Source organism: Anopheles darlingi, chromosome 2 (genome assembly GCF_943734745.1).
Source record: "Anopheles darlingi chromosome 2, idAnoDarlMG_H_01, whole genome shotgun sequence".
Lineage (NCBI taxonomy): Eukaryota > Metazoa > Arthropoda > Insecta > Diptera > Culicidae > Anopheles > Anopheles darlingi.
The window spans coordinates 50630686-50648092 of record NC_064874.1 but is presented as its reverse complement, the minus strand read 5'-3'; the positions used below and the strand labels follow the sequence as shown (position 1 = coordinate 50648092).

At 44.9% G+C, this 17407-nt stretch overlaps 4 protein-coding genes across 5 annotated transcripts; 3 read left to right on the top strand and 1 right to left on the bottom strand.

The window, feature by feature from the left end:
• The first annotated feature begins 208 nt into the window (after positions 1 to 208).
• LOC125947875 (uncharacterized) lies at positions 209 to 1162 on the top strand. The gene is made up of 3 exons (XM_049673343.1): positions 209 to 474; positions 552 to 962; positions 1037 to 1162. The coding sequence occupies exons 1-3, from the start codon at positions 256 to 258 to the stop codon at positions 1160 to 1162; spliced, it is 756 nt and encodes a 251-aa protein (XP_049529300.1). The 5' UTR covers positions 209 to 255.
• Positions 1163 to 3490: 2328 nt separating this feature from the next.
• On the top strand, positions 3491 to 4611 carry LOC125959300 (uncharacterized). Its single transcript, XM_049692120.1, has 2 exons — positions 3491 to 3893; positions 4067 to 4611. The coding sequence occupies exons 1-2, from the start codon at positions 3491 to 3493 to the stop codon at positions 4609 to 4611; spliced, it is 948 nt and encodes a 315-aa protein (XP_049548077.1).
• A 1535-nt stretch (positions 4612 to 6146) lies between these two features.
• On the bottom strand, positions 6147 to 8057 carry LOC125959299 (integrin alpha-PS5-like). Its single transcript, XM_049692119.1, has 3 exons — positions 8003 to 8057; positions 6963 to 7653; positions 6147 to 6873 (listed from the first exon to the last, which is right to left on the bottom strand). The coding sequence occupies exons 1-3, from the start codon at positions 8055 to 8057 to the stop codon at positions 6147 to 6149; spliced, it is 1473 nt and encodes a 490-aa protein (XP_049548076.1).
• A 4679-nt stretch (positions 8058 to 12736) lies between these two features.
• Positions 12737 to 17194, top strand: LOC125947864 (NF-kappa-B-repressing factor-like). Of its 2 annotated transcripts, XM_049673330.1 has the most exons (4): positions 12737 to 12837; positions 15527 to 16451; positions 16511 to 16881; positions 16984 to 17194. In XM_049673330.1, the coding sequence occupies exons 2-4, from the start codon at positions 15729 to 15731 to the stop codon at positions 17177 to 17179; spliced, it is 1290 nt and encodes a 429-aa protein (XP_049529287.1). In that variant the 5' UTR covers positions 12737 to 12837; positions 15527 to 15728; the 3' UTR covers positions 17180 to 17194. The 2 variants fall into 2 exon arrangements, with proteins under 2 accessions (XP_049529287.1, XP_049529288.1); XM_049673331.1 differs by lacking the exon at positions 12737 to 12837 and having other exon boundaries at positions 15485 to 16451.
• Positions 17195 to 17407: the final 213 nt, after the last annotated feature.

The window sequence follows — 17407 nt, the reverse complement described above, 5'->3', positions numbered from 1 at the left end:
TCCGCATGCGTCCTGCGGCTACCGACACTATTCGGTAGTGGCGCTGGCGCTAGTGTCCGTCACTGATAACACGGATCCACGATCGGTAACCGATGGTCGGTGTCGAGCGAGGCGAGGATTCGGAGGCAGTTAGAAGGGCGTATAAAAGCACTCGACGATGAAATTTCTCCAATCACACCTGACAGTTTACTGGTCGCATCAACATCGACTATTGTTTGCCCAGACAACGCGTATTGTAGAGCACGAATCGCAGACATGGCATTCAAGTACGTGGTGATCGCGGTGGTTGTCGTGGTCTCCGGAATGGTTGCCGCCAATCCGGCCAACAAGCCTGCCTTTTGGAAGGGAACACCAATGGATGGTATGGTTGAAGAGATGCGATCACTCTGCAGCTCCGAGAACGATTCTGTCGCATGCACCAAGTTTAAGATCATGAACTTCCTCGATACGATCTTCAAAAAAGACAACTTCCAGGTAAGTTCAACCGTCTTCTAAAAGGTGATCAAGATCTACAAATCTATTTTCCGTTTTAATTCGTCCTCTTTTCGCAGATTTCGAACGATGTGGAGGTGCGCAGCAATGGTGCTGTGACGAATGATGCACGAGGAGCAACCGGTGTGCTGGATCAAGTAGAGAACTATCTGCGCAGCCACGACGTTACCTTCAAGGTGCCGATCGCCGATGCTAAGGTTACCGTCTCCCAACGTAATCTGCAGAACGATGAGATGAGCGTGACCTTCAACTTCCCGAGCTCGAGCACCGGACGTAGCGCGGTCGAGGCTCGCAAGTCCAAGCTGAAGAAAATTGTCATCCCGATCATGGTATTCATCCTGCTGAAGGCAATGACCTTGATCCCGATGGCTCTCGGTGTACTTGGACTGAAGGCCTGGAACTCGCTGCAACTGTCCTTCTTCTCTTTCGTCGTGTCCGTCGGTTTGGCCATCTTTCAGCTTTGCAAAAAGGTATGATTAGTATGATTACCGTCGACCATCTAACCAGCTTCAATCGTTGCAATCTTCATTAAACTTCCCGACAGCTTGCTGCCGATAGCCACCATCCGCATATAGCCGCCCATGGACCCTGGGATGCTGGTCGGTCATTCGCCAATGTCGAGCAGCCAGCCTACGAGGGTCAGGATATGGCCTACAATGCCTACGCTTAAAGTACCCAAATCCGCCATAGAGAACATCCTTACTTGGCACAGGATGAAATAATTTATTTAACTTATTTCTTACGAACAACAGCGAAACTAGCGAAAGACTTTATGAGATACAAGCAAAAGAATCCAATAAACGAAATGACTATCGAAACGAAAACGAAACCAATGGTTGTTAACGAACGTACAACAAAAGTCTCATGTTCCGCCCATGTGTACTCTGGAAGAATGTCGCAAATTCTACAATCCACGATTCATCGATTGCTCAAATGTTCGTTTTGTTTAAAATCGATTGACTCTCTCGTTTGATTTCATCGCAACGCTTTCGATCGTAAAGACCGTTGTTTCGATTCCAAGTCACGCACGTCGGCTGCCAGGCGTCTCCATACTGCGAGCCACCATTTCCACGTGAACGCTGGCACATGGATCGTTTCGAATAGAATACGCATAGAGTATAGAGAGGAAAATGGGCGGTTGCTTTCTTTTCTATTTTGCACTTTCAGTCAAGCTGGCATACTTTCTAGCGGTCAAAGTTATGATTTCTATCGTTTTCGTTCATATCACACACTATTGTGGTTCAAATGTATTTTGCGTGCATGGTTTATGTGAAGCTCAACCATTGAAATGGTTGTTAATGTATCGAATAATTGTTGATTAAAAATAAATTACCATTAAACGGACAGTAGTACATGGAAGCTCGTCACACGTACTAATATCCTACTCCCATATCAATACTAAATATATTATCGTGTTTCGCTAATGTAATCGCGATTTAAATCGAAAGACGCAAATCAATCGTTTTGTATTTTAAAGGAACTCTTCAACTATCAACGTTGGAAGTTCATTTCCAATTCCATGAATGTCCCTTTCGTTATGCAACTGCCCGATGGGTTATCTAAACGCATCCGGAGATAAAATGTATTTCCGTAGTTTTGTTAGTGCCTGCACGATGCCCTCTGAATTGGTAATATGCTGTTGTATGGTAAATGTTTGTTTGTAACGAAATTAATCCATTACAACTGATCGTCGAAGTGCTCATGAGTACAACTGCAAAGAGATGGGGAAGTAGCCGATCATAAAGTGGCTTCCCACGACACGACACATTCAACTTTCATTTTCACCTTTTACGTTTATGGTAATCATAATTGGCACCATACTTCAGCCATAGTCAGTGCGTAACCGTAACACTTCCGCTTCACTGCTCTAGCTGACCATCAAATGCAAATGGCTAAATGGTGCTTGTTCCGACAGCAATTCATCGGTTGATAAGAAAGACTGTTGTAATCGCGGGAAACAAAAGACCTAAATCAACCCCACAAAGCTGCACAAACAAAGCATAAAACGAGACTGAGTCTGGAAAGTGTTACTCGGGGCATTCCAATGAAAACAAAAAGATAATAAATCGGACGCGTGACTCGAACGGAAGTGGCGATCGTGGAGCAGCAGACCTGACAACGGGGCCAATAGGTTTTTGGAGTGCTGCGACGGGACGGCGGCCGGAAGTACACAGGTGTTTCACAGGATGGGTTCGATCGATTCGTTGATCGATTCATCCGTTTCGGGTAGCGAATCGAAGTGCGCAACGTACCATCAGCTGGGGAAGGGAATATGGTAGCCGCTCGCATGGCGACACGGCTCCGGGAGAAAGTGATCATTCTTAGGCGTAGCTACACCCGCATACGCATCGGTAGGTGGCGACCATAGGGATTCGGGAATTGCGGTCGAAATTCTTTCGTTTCCTATGATAGGACTTGGTGTCCGTACAGCTGCTCGTGCTGGTCGATCGATGTGTCGTCATGAATACCTAATACCGTACGAACCGATGTCCGCTTTCCGCTTTGCTTTGCTTTGCATCGTGATTCCATTGGATCCCCCCCGTGGTACGGCATAAGGCAGCATGAGGGAGTTGAAAATTGAAATGCTCGGGCAAAAGGTGTCGCACACCAGCACACGGCAACCGAAGCTGTCGCAACCGAGGGCGTGTGGGGTTGGGCTTCGGTCAACCAAAAACGGCCAACAGTCGTCCGTTGGCTTATTTGGCGCTGTGCTGTACCGTAGTACGGCCGCATTCATGACGTTCACGGGCCACGGGCTGATGAAGTTGGAAAGTCGCGCCAGTGTATAAAACACTGGTGGCGTTCCAAATACACTATCATTAGCCCGTCGTCATTTGCTTAATCAACATACGGTACCGGGAGTCGACGATCGACGGGTTCGTGAAAGCACCAACGAATAGACAGTGTGTGTGAGTGTGTGCGAGCCACAGAGTGGTGTGTGTATGTGTGCTTCGAGTGATTGAGTAGTGTCCTTTTTGTACTAGTGTTCGAAATCAGCATGCTGCGATCACGATCCTGTTTACCGATGGTTGCCATCGTTGCACTACTTCTTGGTGTCGCATCCTGTGCCTCGATCGCATCGAACCTAATCGAGGAACGGCCAAGGATCGCGAGCAGCGAGGAGTTGTTGTCTTCGATTGTAAACGAATGTTTTGCCGATTCGTCCGTGATGGGTTGCCTGAAGGGCAAGGTGTTGCTGTATCTGGACGGTGTGCTGGGACTCCGTGAGGAGCAGGCCCGTGCCTTCGATGAGACCAATGTTGACAAAGTCATCTTCGATCGTGTGGCCCGCGTGTTGGCTACTCACGAGATCCGTGTGCAGCTGCCAGAGGATACCGTCGTTAGCTACCGGGCGGACAAGGGACTAGACATCGATGTGCTGCCGGCTGGACTCGCCACTGGTAAGTAGGATGTAGGCCCCATTGGCCGCATCGCTAACCGAACACATGCCGAACGTACACAGACCGAACACATGCCGAAACAGCATTTAGAACTAACCAGAGACTCCTTCCATTTCGTACCCATCCCCATGTACCTTGCCATCTTTGAAACCCCCATTCGATCGCCTCCACAGAAGCCCGTGGTCATTTATTGAAGAAGAAACTCCTGCTTCCAGTTTTGTTGCTGCTTAAGCTGAAACTGAAGGCCCTGATGCCGATCTTCCTGGGACTGATTGGGCTGAAGGCGATGAAGGCTCTGATCCTGTCCAAGCTTGCCATCACCCTGGTGCTCGGATTCCTGATTGCGCAGCTCGTGAAGAAATCGGGCCTGGGCATGCCCATGTCCATGATGCCGATGATGCCCTCCGCTCCTGCTGCCGAGTATGGTGCTCCAGCACCGGCCACCTCCACCTCTAGCTACGATCCGTCCTCGTGGGAACCACAGTCCGGTGGACCCTACTCGCGCGTCTGGGAGCCATCGTCGTCCGCATCATCACACAACCTGGCCTACAGCTCCTACTACCCAAGTTCGAGCAGTTCGTACACGGCCTACAACTCGGGCTCCTCTTCCGTATCCAGCTCCGGTTCTTCCTCCTCTTCCTCACCATCCTCATCCTCTTCCGCTGCTGGATCATCGGCCTCTTCGTCATCATCGTCGAATGCTGCCCATGCATACTAAGCTCGATCGCTGAACGACATCCTCAGTCATCAAACCAAAGGAACGCTGGAGCAAACCAATGAAACGCACCAGACGGTCGAGAAATACGAAACATGCCATGGATTGACCCAATCCTGTGGTTGGACATCCGTTTCCAATCATTGCTAAGAGGAAATGGGCTCAGTCATGGTGCAAACAACGAGTCCTGTCGCACGAACGCTGTGTGGTTTCCGCTATTTAAAACAAAATCTACGAATTATTTATTGTTCCGCAAGCGAGCATAATTTATTAAAATGTTGAAATAAAACCGAGATTCAATAAAGCAACAAAAATCATCAATCAAATGTAATTGGTTTCAATTGAGGCTGCTTGTCGGGATCTTGGTCGTTGGCTATGCCGATGAGAGAGGTTAAAGTTAATGTGGAACGGTCGGTCGAAGCCGTGGAATCGTCGATGTCTGGGGTGGGGCTTGAGGTAGCTCGTCACAAAACTGAGGTAATGCTTGTTAGTGGCCTGCATGCCGTCCAAAAGATATCGATTCAGATCGATGATAGGTGATGGGTGAAGCTAAATCGTAGAATCGATCGATCGATCAGCTTCAGAATCCATGTACGGCGATTAAACTGAGGCGAGACGTAGGACGATCCAGCCCTGGCAGCGAGAGTAGGAAAATGACCGGTACGGCCGATGGACGTAGCGTCTAATTCTTAATGTTCAAAACAAATGTGCGACTTTCTAAAATAAATGAATGTTTTATAAACTATTTTACAGATCTACGCCTATTTGTAACATTTGTACATTTGTGTATTTGTACAATTAATTCATCGGCCGCAGCTGGCTACATGATTCCGTTTTGAAACGTGACCACCTTACATGACCCCCCATGACAAACTAATACTTTTTTATGTTCCCGTCACATTCCGCTACTGGAATGACATTCTCAAAGCCCAGATGTTAAACGAATTAAGAATTGATGGGGAACTTAAGATAAAAATTTCATTGAAAATGATGTTACTATCGAAACACAGCATTTTTTGAGACCATTCAACGAGATTGATGCATAAATCATGTGGACGGCATGTCAACACGCCCATAATTTGAAATCCGCGCTAAGAGTAGTTGTTTAGAAAGTTTCATTGTCAGCGGGCTTTAACGTGTTTCACAGCTAAAATTGACAACCTCTCAATTAAATATTTATAACAAAAATGTTCCAATCAGTTGTTGAGAACAAAAATGATCCAAGAAAAAGTTTTTCTACACGTCCTACCTACAGTTTTACACTACTTTCAGACTTGACTGTTCAGATTCCATAGACCAACAGCAGGATGTTTGCTGGTTTGCATTTGCACATTTTGGTTTTCATTTGTACCATTGCTTGATAAAGTATGATATGCGAGCGGAATTGTTGAGATTCGTGGACATGTGCTGAAGTTCTTACTTCAGTAAATGAGCTAGCATCTTCGGCCAATCGTCTGTCCAAAGTCCACACCCGCATAAACGATTCCATATTTAGGTACTACACATATGACGCTGTGTAAGGGTGTTGTGTTCTTTTTTTAGTGTAGAATAATACTTGATAATACTGAGCCTATTATCACCAAAGACCAAACCCAAGTCCCGGTAGCGGTATTCGAGGGTGTAGGGATCGTTAGGTGCTGGTCCGGGTAGTGATATACGAGGGTGTAGAGATCGTTAGGTGCTAGCGTAAAGCGCGAATGCTTCGCTGATTCCGCTGGATCTCGCTTCTGCTGCACATTGGCCATTATGAATACCACAAAGCAACAACCTGGGATGTCTGCAGGTGCAACAGGGAGAGAATTCGCGACCGCATCCAGATCGACCTGAAAGCTAAACTCTATCACAATCGTTTCATTACCGGGATGGAAGAATTCGACGGCTACTGTGAACCGTTCACACTGCTCGTACAACTCAATTTCGTCAAGGCAGCTGAGCAGAAGCTTCCTTCCAGAAGGCAGTTTAGACAAGAACTCATCGATCCGGTTCTTTTGTGAAGCGGTCAACCCATGATTGTGCAGTAACAGATCTTCACCGTTCTGGATCCATGTGTAATCGAGCGTTTTGTTGCCAAGGGATGCGCTGAAAACGATCGAGTTTTTGTCGATGAACTGGTTCGTTTGGCCACCGGAGTTCGGTTTCCGGAACGGAACATTCATCGTCACCTCGACATTCCTGAACACACTCGGACCATTGTTGTGCAGAGTCAGCTTGAATTTATTCACATCCTTGCCTTTCAGGCTCACGTGGGATTTATCCGGGGGGGGACTTTCTGTAATGGTCAAAAGAATCAAGCATCGTATTAGCATCGAATGGATCGCTTGTCGTGGTGGTATGAGGAAGTTGTTTGGACTTACGAGACGAACTCGATCTCGCTGTACTCCCGCAGTGACAGCATCGTTTCGTAAAAGTTATCCATCGGTACCAACTCTTCGCTAGTGCTGAGCGCCTCAGCACGTATCTCTGCCTTAGACACTGTACCACCTTTAAGCTTCGTCATATCTAGCTCCAGGGTGTACTTGGCGGTGTGGGACGCCTTCAGCGGAAGTCCTCTGTTAAGATCGCACAGTACGTTTACACTTTCGATCGTCACCGTCTGGCGACACTCGCGCGTCAGATTGGCTAGGGTAAGTCGAGCTGGCAGGAGTGTTACATTCAGCTGCGGCAGGTACGCATTTTCACCATTATTGTAAACCGTGAATTCGAGGGAAGCCTTCTTCGTGCTGCCCAGAATGTATTCTACATCACTGTCAATGTCTAGCCAGCGAGCCGATAGCTGTAGATCGGACATGCAAATCTCACCCCGGCATCCGGTTTTGAAAGAAACCTCCCGAACTAGCCGAGCTGGTTCATTCGGATCAAGCATAACGCAATTCTCACAGAAGGGTACATCACCGAATGCGTTCGTTGGAGGCACGTTCAGCAGCTGGTAGTTGAGCATGAGGATGATCGGTAGATAGATGCTGGCTGAGGTCGCCAGATTGAAGCCAGTTACAGTATGCAGCAGCATGATCAGCAGCAGCACCGCCGTGACGGTCGGTGTGACCACTATCGCCGAAGAAGAGAGAACGGGGTTCACTAGTCAAGCTGAACGTACCAGACCGCACGCTGAAACTACCGGGTCGGTATTGGATGGGCCGTAGCGGAGTGACAAAAACAAATCTAGCGACTGGCCCCAATGACGTGATGGAGGATTACACGTTTCGAAGATCGGTCGGATGATGGTCGATGATGAATAACGTTATGTGGCACCTCAGGAGTGCTGTCTATATGCGCGGCTGTCTTAATGCCTGCAAAGAGATCGTAAACACAAATACCTTTAAAAAAAAGGCCGCGTAGAAATGTGTGCTGACTACTGCTTGGCCAACCACGTGGTTTTGATTCCAAAGAACCTTACTCGGAGCGGATGCACCGTATTTTTTGTCGGAACGCATCGGTCCGAGTAGGTGCATCCGGTAATTCTCAACACTAGTCCCATGTATTAGTCGGAAAAAGAGACGGAGAACCTCGTGCAAAATTCGGCGATCGCAAGTAGTCGAAATTTCTCTACACCGTGCCCAAGATATTCTCCTACAACTTCAATCGTCTATATTTTCCTAAAGGATGGACCGTTTTATTTTATCCGAGCGTTTTTTTATTAAGAAACTTGTATTAATTAATCATAAAATATGTTCCGAAATTACTCCGCCCCAAAACTTTTTTACTAGCTTCAATCGCTTCTTAAACCGATCGCACGCGGCACGCACGCACGACCTTCATAGACATTTCATCTCAAATTTTATTTATCGCTGCTTTGGATTGTATCAAACTGGACAGTTTATGGTCGTTTGGTATTGATAACATGTACGACCAACCGAAAAACCATTCACTCTTCGCTTCAAATCTGGTTAAATTCTCCCTGCACCAGTCTTGGCCAAATTCGCTGTTTGCGAGGGCGCTCCGTCTTGCTGGAACCGATAATCGTCGTCTCCGAATAATCTTTCCAAGCTAGGTTTCACCACTTTCTCTAGAACTTTAGTTTTAAAATTAGGGTAAAAAAAAATTAGGGGTAACTTGCCGCGCTTGCAAATACCCACCGCAACCCGTCACACTAAAACTGGGAACGTTCCCTTGATTATCTGTTACATCCTTGATGTTTCTGGGCCACAGTCACAGTCGTTTTGGTCATTATAACTTTGCTCTAGAACAAATAGTTTTCATCTAACAACACAAAGTCTCGGCCAGCGTGCCGAAACCAATTTTTAAAACACAGGCACGTAATGTTCGTTCGTTACTAAAATCAGACCACCAACAGAAAACAGAAGATTCGCCCGAGCATGTCTTAGTGTCTTGTCCGAGGTTCGAGGAGGAAAGGAGGCGCATGAACCTCGTGTTAGGCACAGATGTAACAGCAGAAAACGTGGTGTCGCTAATGTGCACAACTCCTGCTGCATTCGATGCAGTTTGCGATGGGTTTTGATGGGGATTTGATGATGGGTTTGAGAAATCAACGATGATACGCGCTTGCTCAGAGCGGCAGGTGGAGCAAAGGAGATAACCACGGCGCCTACAAACCTCCAACGGGTAGGCTGGCAAAGTCATGAGCGCGGTTTTTATCGAGCGTACCCACATAAGTATGAGTGGGACTGCCATGTCCAGCCTCCCCTAGGTAATATCTAGTAGGTGATCCGAAGGGGGCTCAAGGCATTGGCAGGGAGGGTTTTAGTGAGTAGGTCCGGACTCCTAAGAGACCGCGACACGAACCGAAAAATTAAAATTAAGGCCACGTCACACCTTGACGACAGCATCACCGATCGTCTGATGACCACGAGGTGTGTTCCAAGCACGCCACCGCCAAATCGCGTTGGCTGAGGGTTTATGGTAAACTTTTCGTATACGCTCTTCGGCGTCAATGTATGGCAAACCGTTTCGAGTCCTTTGAGATGTAAAATTTGGAAGGGAAATTTCTATTATCAGAATTCTTCTCATTGTTAACCGGGCAGTTTCGCCGATCTGTTAGGGTCGCACGAAGCAGGGCGCGTTGATAGAGGTACAAATGGACGAATGCTAGACTTGCGCCCACGTGTTTCGCACTATTCGTTCGCAATTTCGTTACACACACAGTTCACGATTGTCACTGTTTACTCACCGCGTGATTTTCTAACTATAAGTGGTCCGGGCAGCGGTCCGAGCAGCTAAGCGAGGGTCCTCCGGGGATGTCTAGCCGGCGGCGGAAGATCCTTCGAACGGTGTTCAGCGGAGTTAAGCCGATGCTGACTCGACTACTCGACTCGACGAAACGACTCCGAATGATCTAGAATGATCTAGAATGATCTAAACCCCGGCCTGGAAAAAGCCGCTAAAACCCCCTCGGGAGGAATCGAGTAAGAATTCGAGCAGTCCCTTAATAACCCGTATGATAAGGATATTTTTTCAAGCAGAGGGATATTTCCCTCGAGTACATGCTATCTCTTTCGCTCCTATGGCTGTTTTGGTGCTGTCTCACCATTGCCGTGTCGGCACACGCGGTGCACACCGCGAATGCAACTGTGTGCGATCGAGTTTGAGGCGCGATGAAAAGTTCCCCAGAGTGATGAAAATGAAGAGCATGTTTTTCATTGAAAAATGCATCAAGCACCGCTCAACACATTCTTAAAAACCATTTTTAATTATTGATAATATGTAACATTGCATTTCATTCGATTTAACACACTTTTTTGTGCAATGTTGCAAAACTATGTTAAAACTACCCACTGAACAATGAGTAGACCCCTCCGCCTGCGACGCAGCGAGAGGAAGACTGAGGAGGTTGAAAACGAAACCCCCGCCGCCTGCGACGGGGTCGAGGAAGGGGCAAATGCGACGTTCACTATGGAACAGCTCGTAGGCAGCGGGGGAAAGAGCGGAAGAAACCGCGAGGAGGAGGAGGAGGTTTCGCGCGCGAGCTTGTGGGACGCGGCTGCGGAGGGGGAAGGGCGGAATGGGAAGAGAAGAAGGGCGAACGAAAACGAACGCGAGCTTTTGGGTTTCGATTACGAGGGGTGGGAAGGGCGCAAGAGTCGAAGGGCGATTCGAACGGCAGCGCGCAAGAGAAAGGAACAGAAAAACGAGACGGAGCAACCTCGAGCAAAATTCGGCAAAGTCCCGATCGCGGCAGTCGAAATTTTTCTATGTTCCGGGAAGCACGCGTTCCGCTGACGGTGCAGTGCAAGTGTAGCAAAGTATTAGAAAAGTTAACAAGAATAGGTACAAAGTGATTGCGATAAAGTACGTGTTGACTGCAGTCCACATGCAAGGTAAGATAAAACAACATTACATTACCCCGGAAGTAATCTAATATTTTGATATGTTTTTTTCCTCTCCGACATGTACACGAGCATTCTGCATCGAACGGTCAACCCAAAGGTCACAGAACACGCCAACGATCGAAGTACGCGTATGGAACACGCGGTTGAACAGGAACGTTCATGATCGCAGCCCGGATCACGCCGCCACAGCGACGCCACCAAGCCAGATGCAGACGGACGAAGACGACGCCACCACCACCAACAGCACGAACGGCAGACATCACATTATGATGACGTCACACCATGACGACGTCATCACCAAAGTATTATGGCGTCACGGGGTGGGTCCAGAACAATTTGGAAAAATAAACGCCATCGTCATTGCGCGATGGCTTACGGACCAATCAAAGCGTACTTCATTTTGGGTAGGGAAAGAGTATAGGACAAAAAGAAAGGGGGCTATAGGAGAGAGCGAGACAACCACAGTCCACGTCTCCGAATCGCTCTAGTCTCCGTTCCTTGGGCCCCTATAGTCTCGCGCTAGTCTCGTGGGTTATTTGCCATAAGCGCGTTGTTCCGGAGACTAGAGCGAGACTACAGCGAGCCTACAGCATTTCTGTAGTGAGAAGATCGTCTCACTGTTATCTGGGCAGATAATACCCAGTGTGCAGTGAGTAGACCCCTCTGCCTGCGACGCAGCGAGAGGAATGCTGAGGAGGTTGAAAACGAAACCCACGCTGCCCACTTTCACCCGCTGCCCAAGGTACTTTAAAAAGACAGGTAGCTTCTTAACCGCTTTGACAGGTCACCATTTTGAATTTGTTTGACATTCATAGCAGGGCGCTTTTATCAACAAAACCACGTGAGTTTCAAGAAGAAGAAGAAGAAGAAGATGTGGGCAAGTTTGGTGGTTTTATCAGGAAAAGTACCTGATTTCACTCTTTTTCGAATGTTTAAATGATTCATCTCTCTATTTAAGATCATTCGAGCGACCGAGTTGTGTTTTACAGCGAGTGAGCACGGTCCAGGAACGCTAGCAAGCTCTTGTTCTAGGGTGGGTGGCAAGACCTACGGACCGATACCATATTGAAACACTAGGAAGAATTTTGAGAATATTTGCATAAACTTTAACTTTCGTACCACTTTTCGTGAATTTGAACTGTCGTAATACCATAGAAAAGCGAAAACAGCTCCGAAAAGAGCGTTCCCGAAGTAAACATCCCACCATCCCGTGAATGTCAAACTCTGAAGTTTTTTCTAAAATACGATCGGGGATTTGTTCTGGATAAAGCTACCTGTCTTTTTAAAGTACCTTGCCGCTGCCTACGAGCTGTTCCATAGTGAACGTCGCGTTTGCCTCTTCCTCCACCCCGTCGCAGGCGGAGGGATCAACTCATTGCACACTGGGTGCAGAAGGGGCTACAACACTGGAATAAATGTTGTGATTAGAAATTTGTTTTGGTTCGAAAAAGACGTAAAAAGTGGAAATTTATCAACTTATTAATTGAACAATTTCGTGATAAAAGCAAATTAGAATCGTTTGCATCTTCCACCGTCGTTCGCGTTGGAAAAGTAACCATACCCGACCGTAAACGCGCAATCCGTAGAAAACTGCAGCCAGATCCAGAACCGCCGGGACTCGTCGAAGAAAGGATTCTTTTTTATCCTTTTCTTTTAAGTAAAAAGGATCTTTGTACAAATTCCGAAAAGCAATCAACCAACTCCGGAAACCAATCAACCAAGTCTGCAGATGAGATCCGGGTGTCTCGAAAGGAAACCATCGGAAACTCCGCCTGCAAGTGTTAAGGTTCGTAATTCCGCAAGAATCTGTTTCTTTAACGTTCGAATTTCCCTTTCAGTGATCATCTCGGAAAGCTCTCCTGCAATTAAGATTACGGATAGCCTTTATAGCTACCAAAGGAACAGATTACACCAAACTCACATCCGGATCATCCGTATTCGTGCAGTAAGTTAAAGAAGTTTGCCGTAAGCATCGTAAATCTAGGGGAGAAATGTATAATCATAGCAAGGTATTTGGAGCGGTAAAGATATAGACATATAATGGCGAAAATAACGCTTGGGATGATAGGAGTTCCAGCGCTCACAAGTTGTAGCTCAGAACAACAATGCTCAAGTCAATTGTGGGACATGAGGCACTGATTTACCTAGAGCAGAAGTCAGCGTAACTTTGGCGTTCCACGCAAGCCTTACAGCCGAAGGGAAAGTTAAGAACTTATGGCTATTCTCCTAAACCCCTGTTTGTTTATGAGCCTAGGCATGCGTAGCATTCCGGCTAGTTTGGAAAATGAAGAAAAACACACCTTGGAACAAATATGGCTGATAGCCCGAAATGCTTAATTATTTTGAATAGAGTAGCGAAAATCTGGTGAAATAACTTTATCTATATATACAGTGTCAGACATAAGTTAAGCAACTGAGTCAAGGTGTATGAAAAGGTGTTTAAAATTTTAGTTTTCAACCAAACTGTACAATTTCCAACTCAGCTACTGAAAAGAGTACCTATTTACGATATTTTAGGACGATTTCAGTTATTAATTTTTCTTAAAATAGCGCATTAACACGATAGTTTCAAAAAGGCATAGATTTTTAATGCGACATAAGTTAAGCAACTGGCTATTTTGGAGCAAAAATAAGAAAATATTGATCATCACATGCGGAATTTCTGCATAGTAGTAGCCTATTGGTGTGTAAACTTGCTAAATCTGTCAAGGTTTATGATGTTTTAGTATTCTTTTTGCCTTTGAACGCCCAACACACTCGGTTACATTCAAAACGTAACAGTGTCGCGTAATATCTATTCTAGCGATTGAAAACAAAATAGAAATGAAACTAGCGATTCTGGGAAGCTCTTAGAAATACACTAGTGAAGCTTATGGCATAGATAAATCAGTAGTTTCTCATTTAATAACCCGTATAAGGCAAAAGGCGTCTTTGAAAAACTTCATCCAAAATGGACCGCATTATCAAATGGTATTCAACCAAAGATGCGTTTGCATCAGGAATGGAAATAAAAAGTAAATCAAGCTTGGATATCAGCTCCCAGACCATTCAGCAACGATTGGGAGACCGTGGGTTATTCAGTTGCAAACCAGCAAAAAAGCCGTACATCAACAACGAAGGTATAACTTCATTTTGCGATGAGTTGTTTGATCTGGGATGTCTCAATATTAAAAAATAGTGCTCTTTAGTGATGAATCCATATTCGATCTGTTTAATTCGGATGATATGAAGCAAGCTAGACGTCCACTTTATACTAGATTAAATCCGCAATATTGCAAAAAGGCTATTAAATATGGGAGAAGATGTTGTTGGAGTGAAACTCCGAAGGAACGATCAACAAATTGACTGAATTTATGCCCAAAAGAAGTGTAGCTCTAATTAAAAATAACTGATTCGCAACGAAATACTGAAACAATCAGCAAATACGAATTGATATCTTTCAGTTGCTTAACTTATGTCGTATCAACATTCAATCCTTTAAGAAACTTTTTTGTTAATGTGCTATTCGAAGAAAAATTAATAACTTAAATCGTCTTAAAATATCGTAAATAGGTACCCTTTTTGGTTTTGGTTGGTTGTTTGGTTGAAAACTAAAATTTTAAACACTTTTTCATACACCTTAACCCAGTTGCTTAACTTATGTCCGACACTGTATAAAAATGAATTCATGTCTGTCCGGATGTCCCTTGTAGACTCCGACACTACTGGATCGATTGACTCCATATTTGGTATGAAGGTGTTTTAGGGCCCGGTGAGTGCTATAGGGTTGGTTAGAAACCCCCCTACCTTCCTTCATGCCCTTCCCTAACACTTGATTGTTAAAAACATTCATTACTCCGCAAGTTATGAACTGAATACCATTAAAACTTGCACAATTGTTGATGGTCATCTGAGAAACCATGGACAAAATTTGGTTTATATCGGATGAGGGGAAGGGGATGCCTCGATACAACCCCAATCCTTAAAATTCATCCTAGGGCAATATGAGTATCGTTTCCTAGGTTTTGATGGTCTCTAATTCGATTGGATTCACTTTATGCTCTTTTACTTTCTTTTTTCATTTGCTTCATCTTGCAGAGCAGAGTAATGGGTGGGAAAATTAGATAGTTGCGTTTAATTCTTGAACAATAATTCAAAAAATGCGACCAATAAATGTTAAGAAAAAGAACGAGAAAGAGAGAAAGAAAGCGTGAGATAGAGAGACGGGAGGGAGGAGAATCATAACAATGGGATTAGCGATGCTGCATCGTTACCATTTTTTATTGGTATGTTTATCGTTGCTTTAAATTTTCTTAACAATTTCTGTTTAATGTTTAAGAAGTTGCTTTAAGTTTCACAAGTAAATTTACATGAAACAATTATCAAAACTCATTCGTTTGTCAAGTATTTGGATTGATAAAGACTTATTTTATTTTTCGATTATTGATTAACGTGCCTCTTATCGCTGATAAAATTATATCTACTGAAAATTAAAGAATCCTGTATACGATAAACCCACGACATATCAAAGACAGTCTGTCGGGGCAGTTAGTAAACTATGAAAACCGTTTGGATCCGGCTTAATCATGTAGTGAATGGTTTAATAATTAATTATCATTTTTTTATTTTTTTTGATACCACGATCGCCTTTCCAGGTAAAATCTTTCGACGGACTTCCAAAGGTTTGCTTAGAAGGACTCACTGCCTCATCGGTTATTCATTATAACAATTAGAATCTCCGTCGTAACGCCCAGTGCCAGGCAGTGCTTTAAATATTATTCATTTTCACTTTTTTTACGTTTGTCTAAAAGATATAAGTGTATTGCGTTGTTTTGTGCTCCCTAACTTAAACCAAGGATGGGAAAACGTAGAACGAAAAATACGTTCCATAACTCCAAGGGCGGTTGGAATATAGAATCACTCGATGAACCTCCATTAAAAAAGAGTTTACAGACAGATTCACAGCGGGCCGCTAACCGCGAAACCGAATTTTCGTTTGAAAATTATCGCTCGCACCACGAGACGGAAGAACACTGGGAATTGCGCCGGATGTTCATGGAAAAAAATTACCATATCCTGCCAGAGGATGAGCTCGTTTGTCTCGCACAAGTATTTCTGAACATTGAATTATTGCACTGCCGATATCCTCTGGAAACGATGCGACGTGTGGCGGAATTATCGGAAGGAATTGGAAAAGAATATCGCGCACGTCGTGCTAATATGCTGCAAAGAACATTTGTATCGGCTAGCGATGCGGCAGCATCAAAAGTACAAAGAAGGGCCCCTTCCTTTGCAACCAACAATTCCAAAAACGAATCTCTCACCATGGACGAGATATTTAACAAGATAGTGATTGTTAATAACTGTATCATACAAACGACGAATGAGTTCAACCGGCTAAATTGTGGCGTTGCCATGAGCGATACCTGTACCCAGCTGCAGACGGGTGACCACGAGGCCGTGGTTATGGTCGGAAAATTGGTACTCGGTAAAGCAGTTCACACCAACAAGAAAAACGCACGACAACTGGCGGTAAAGGAGGCATTAGAGTATCTTGGAAAACGCTGCTATACTTTGAAGGTAACTATATTCTGAACATAGGTTCGAAGAAAGGATCATGATTTTGTTGGAAATTTCAGCGTAAAAAACTGCCAACACAAATGAGCGCTGCCAATGTAGTACAAAAAAAGGATTCCGAAGATGCAGCATCGAATGGGAAGGTCGCAGATGAACCCAAGATAGACACCAAAAATATTGGATTCAAACTGATGCAAAAGCTTGGTTGGAAAGGTGGTGGTTTGGGTGTGAAAGATGATGGAATCGTGGATCCTATTACTGCACAAATCAAAATTGGTCGCAAAGGATTGGGCAACCAGGAGAAATCGGATGAAGGCGGTTTGGATACAAAGTTTATCAAAACAGTTCTGAGAAACTTCAAAAACTCGCGCATGGAGTACGATCTAGTGTTTAGTGTTGAGTTTTCGAAGGAGGATCGAGAAGTAATTCACAGGTAAGGAACACTCCGGCCGGACAATCAGTAGTCTGTTCATTCCAAATACCAATTAAAGACCAATAACTCAAATATTTCTTGCTTTCATGTTTCTCTTTAAAGGATTGCCAAATCCTTTGCGCTCAGGACGAAAAGTTTCGGTAATGACAATCAAGGCACGAGGCAGCTCGTAGTGCTGGCGAACCGATTGTCTCCACTCGAGATAATTGACAAAGTTTTGCTGTTTGGTGATTCGACGTATTCCGAAATGTATGAAGTTGTGAGTCCGAATTCTTCGGAAATAAAAGAAGCCTTGTAAAAGAACATAGCAAATTCTAAACATTCATCTGTGTATTATATTTTATTTGTTAGTATTGCAGCTCCGTTCTACGAATTAATTTCCGTTTGGATTAGATTCCTGTTCGCGTCCTGTGATCATTATCGCCATACAGTGATCGTTCAACTGTAAATACTAGAACAGCTCCCCAGTTCTTTTTCACTTGAAGTTCGTTCTATCGTCAATCATGTATGAAAGTGCATTGCTAAT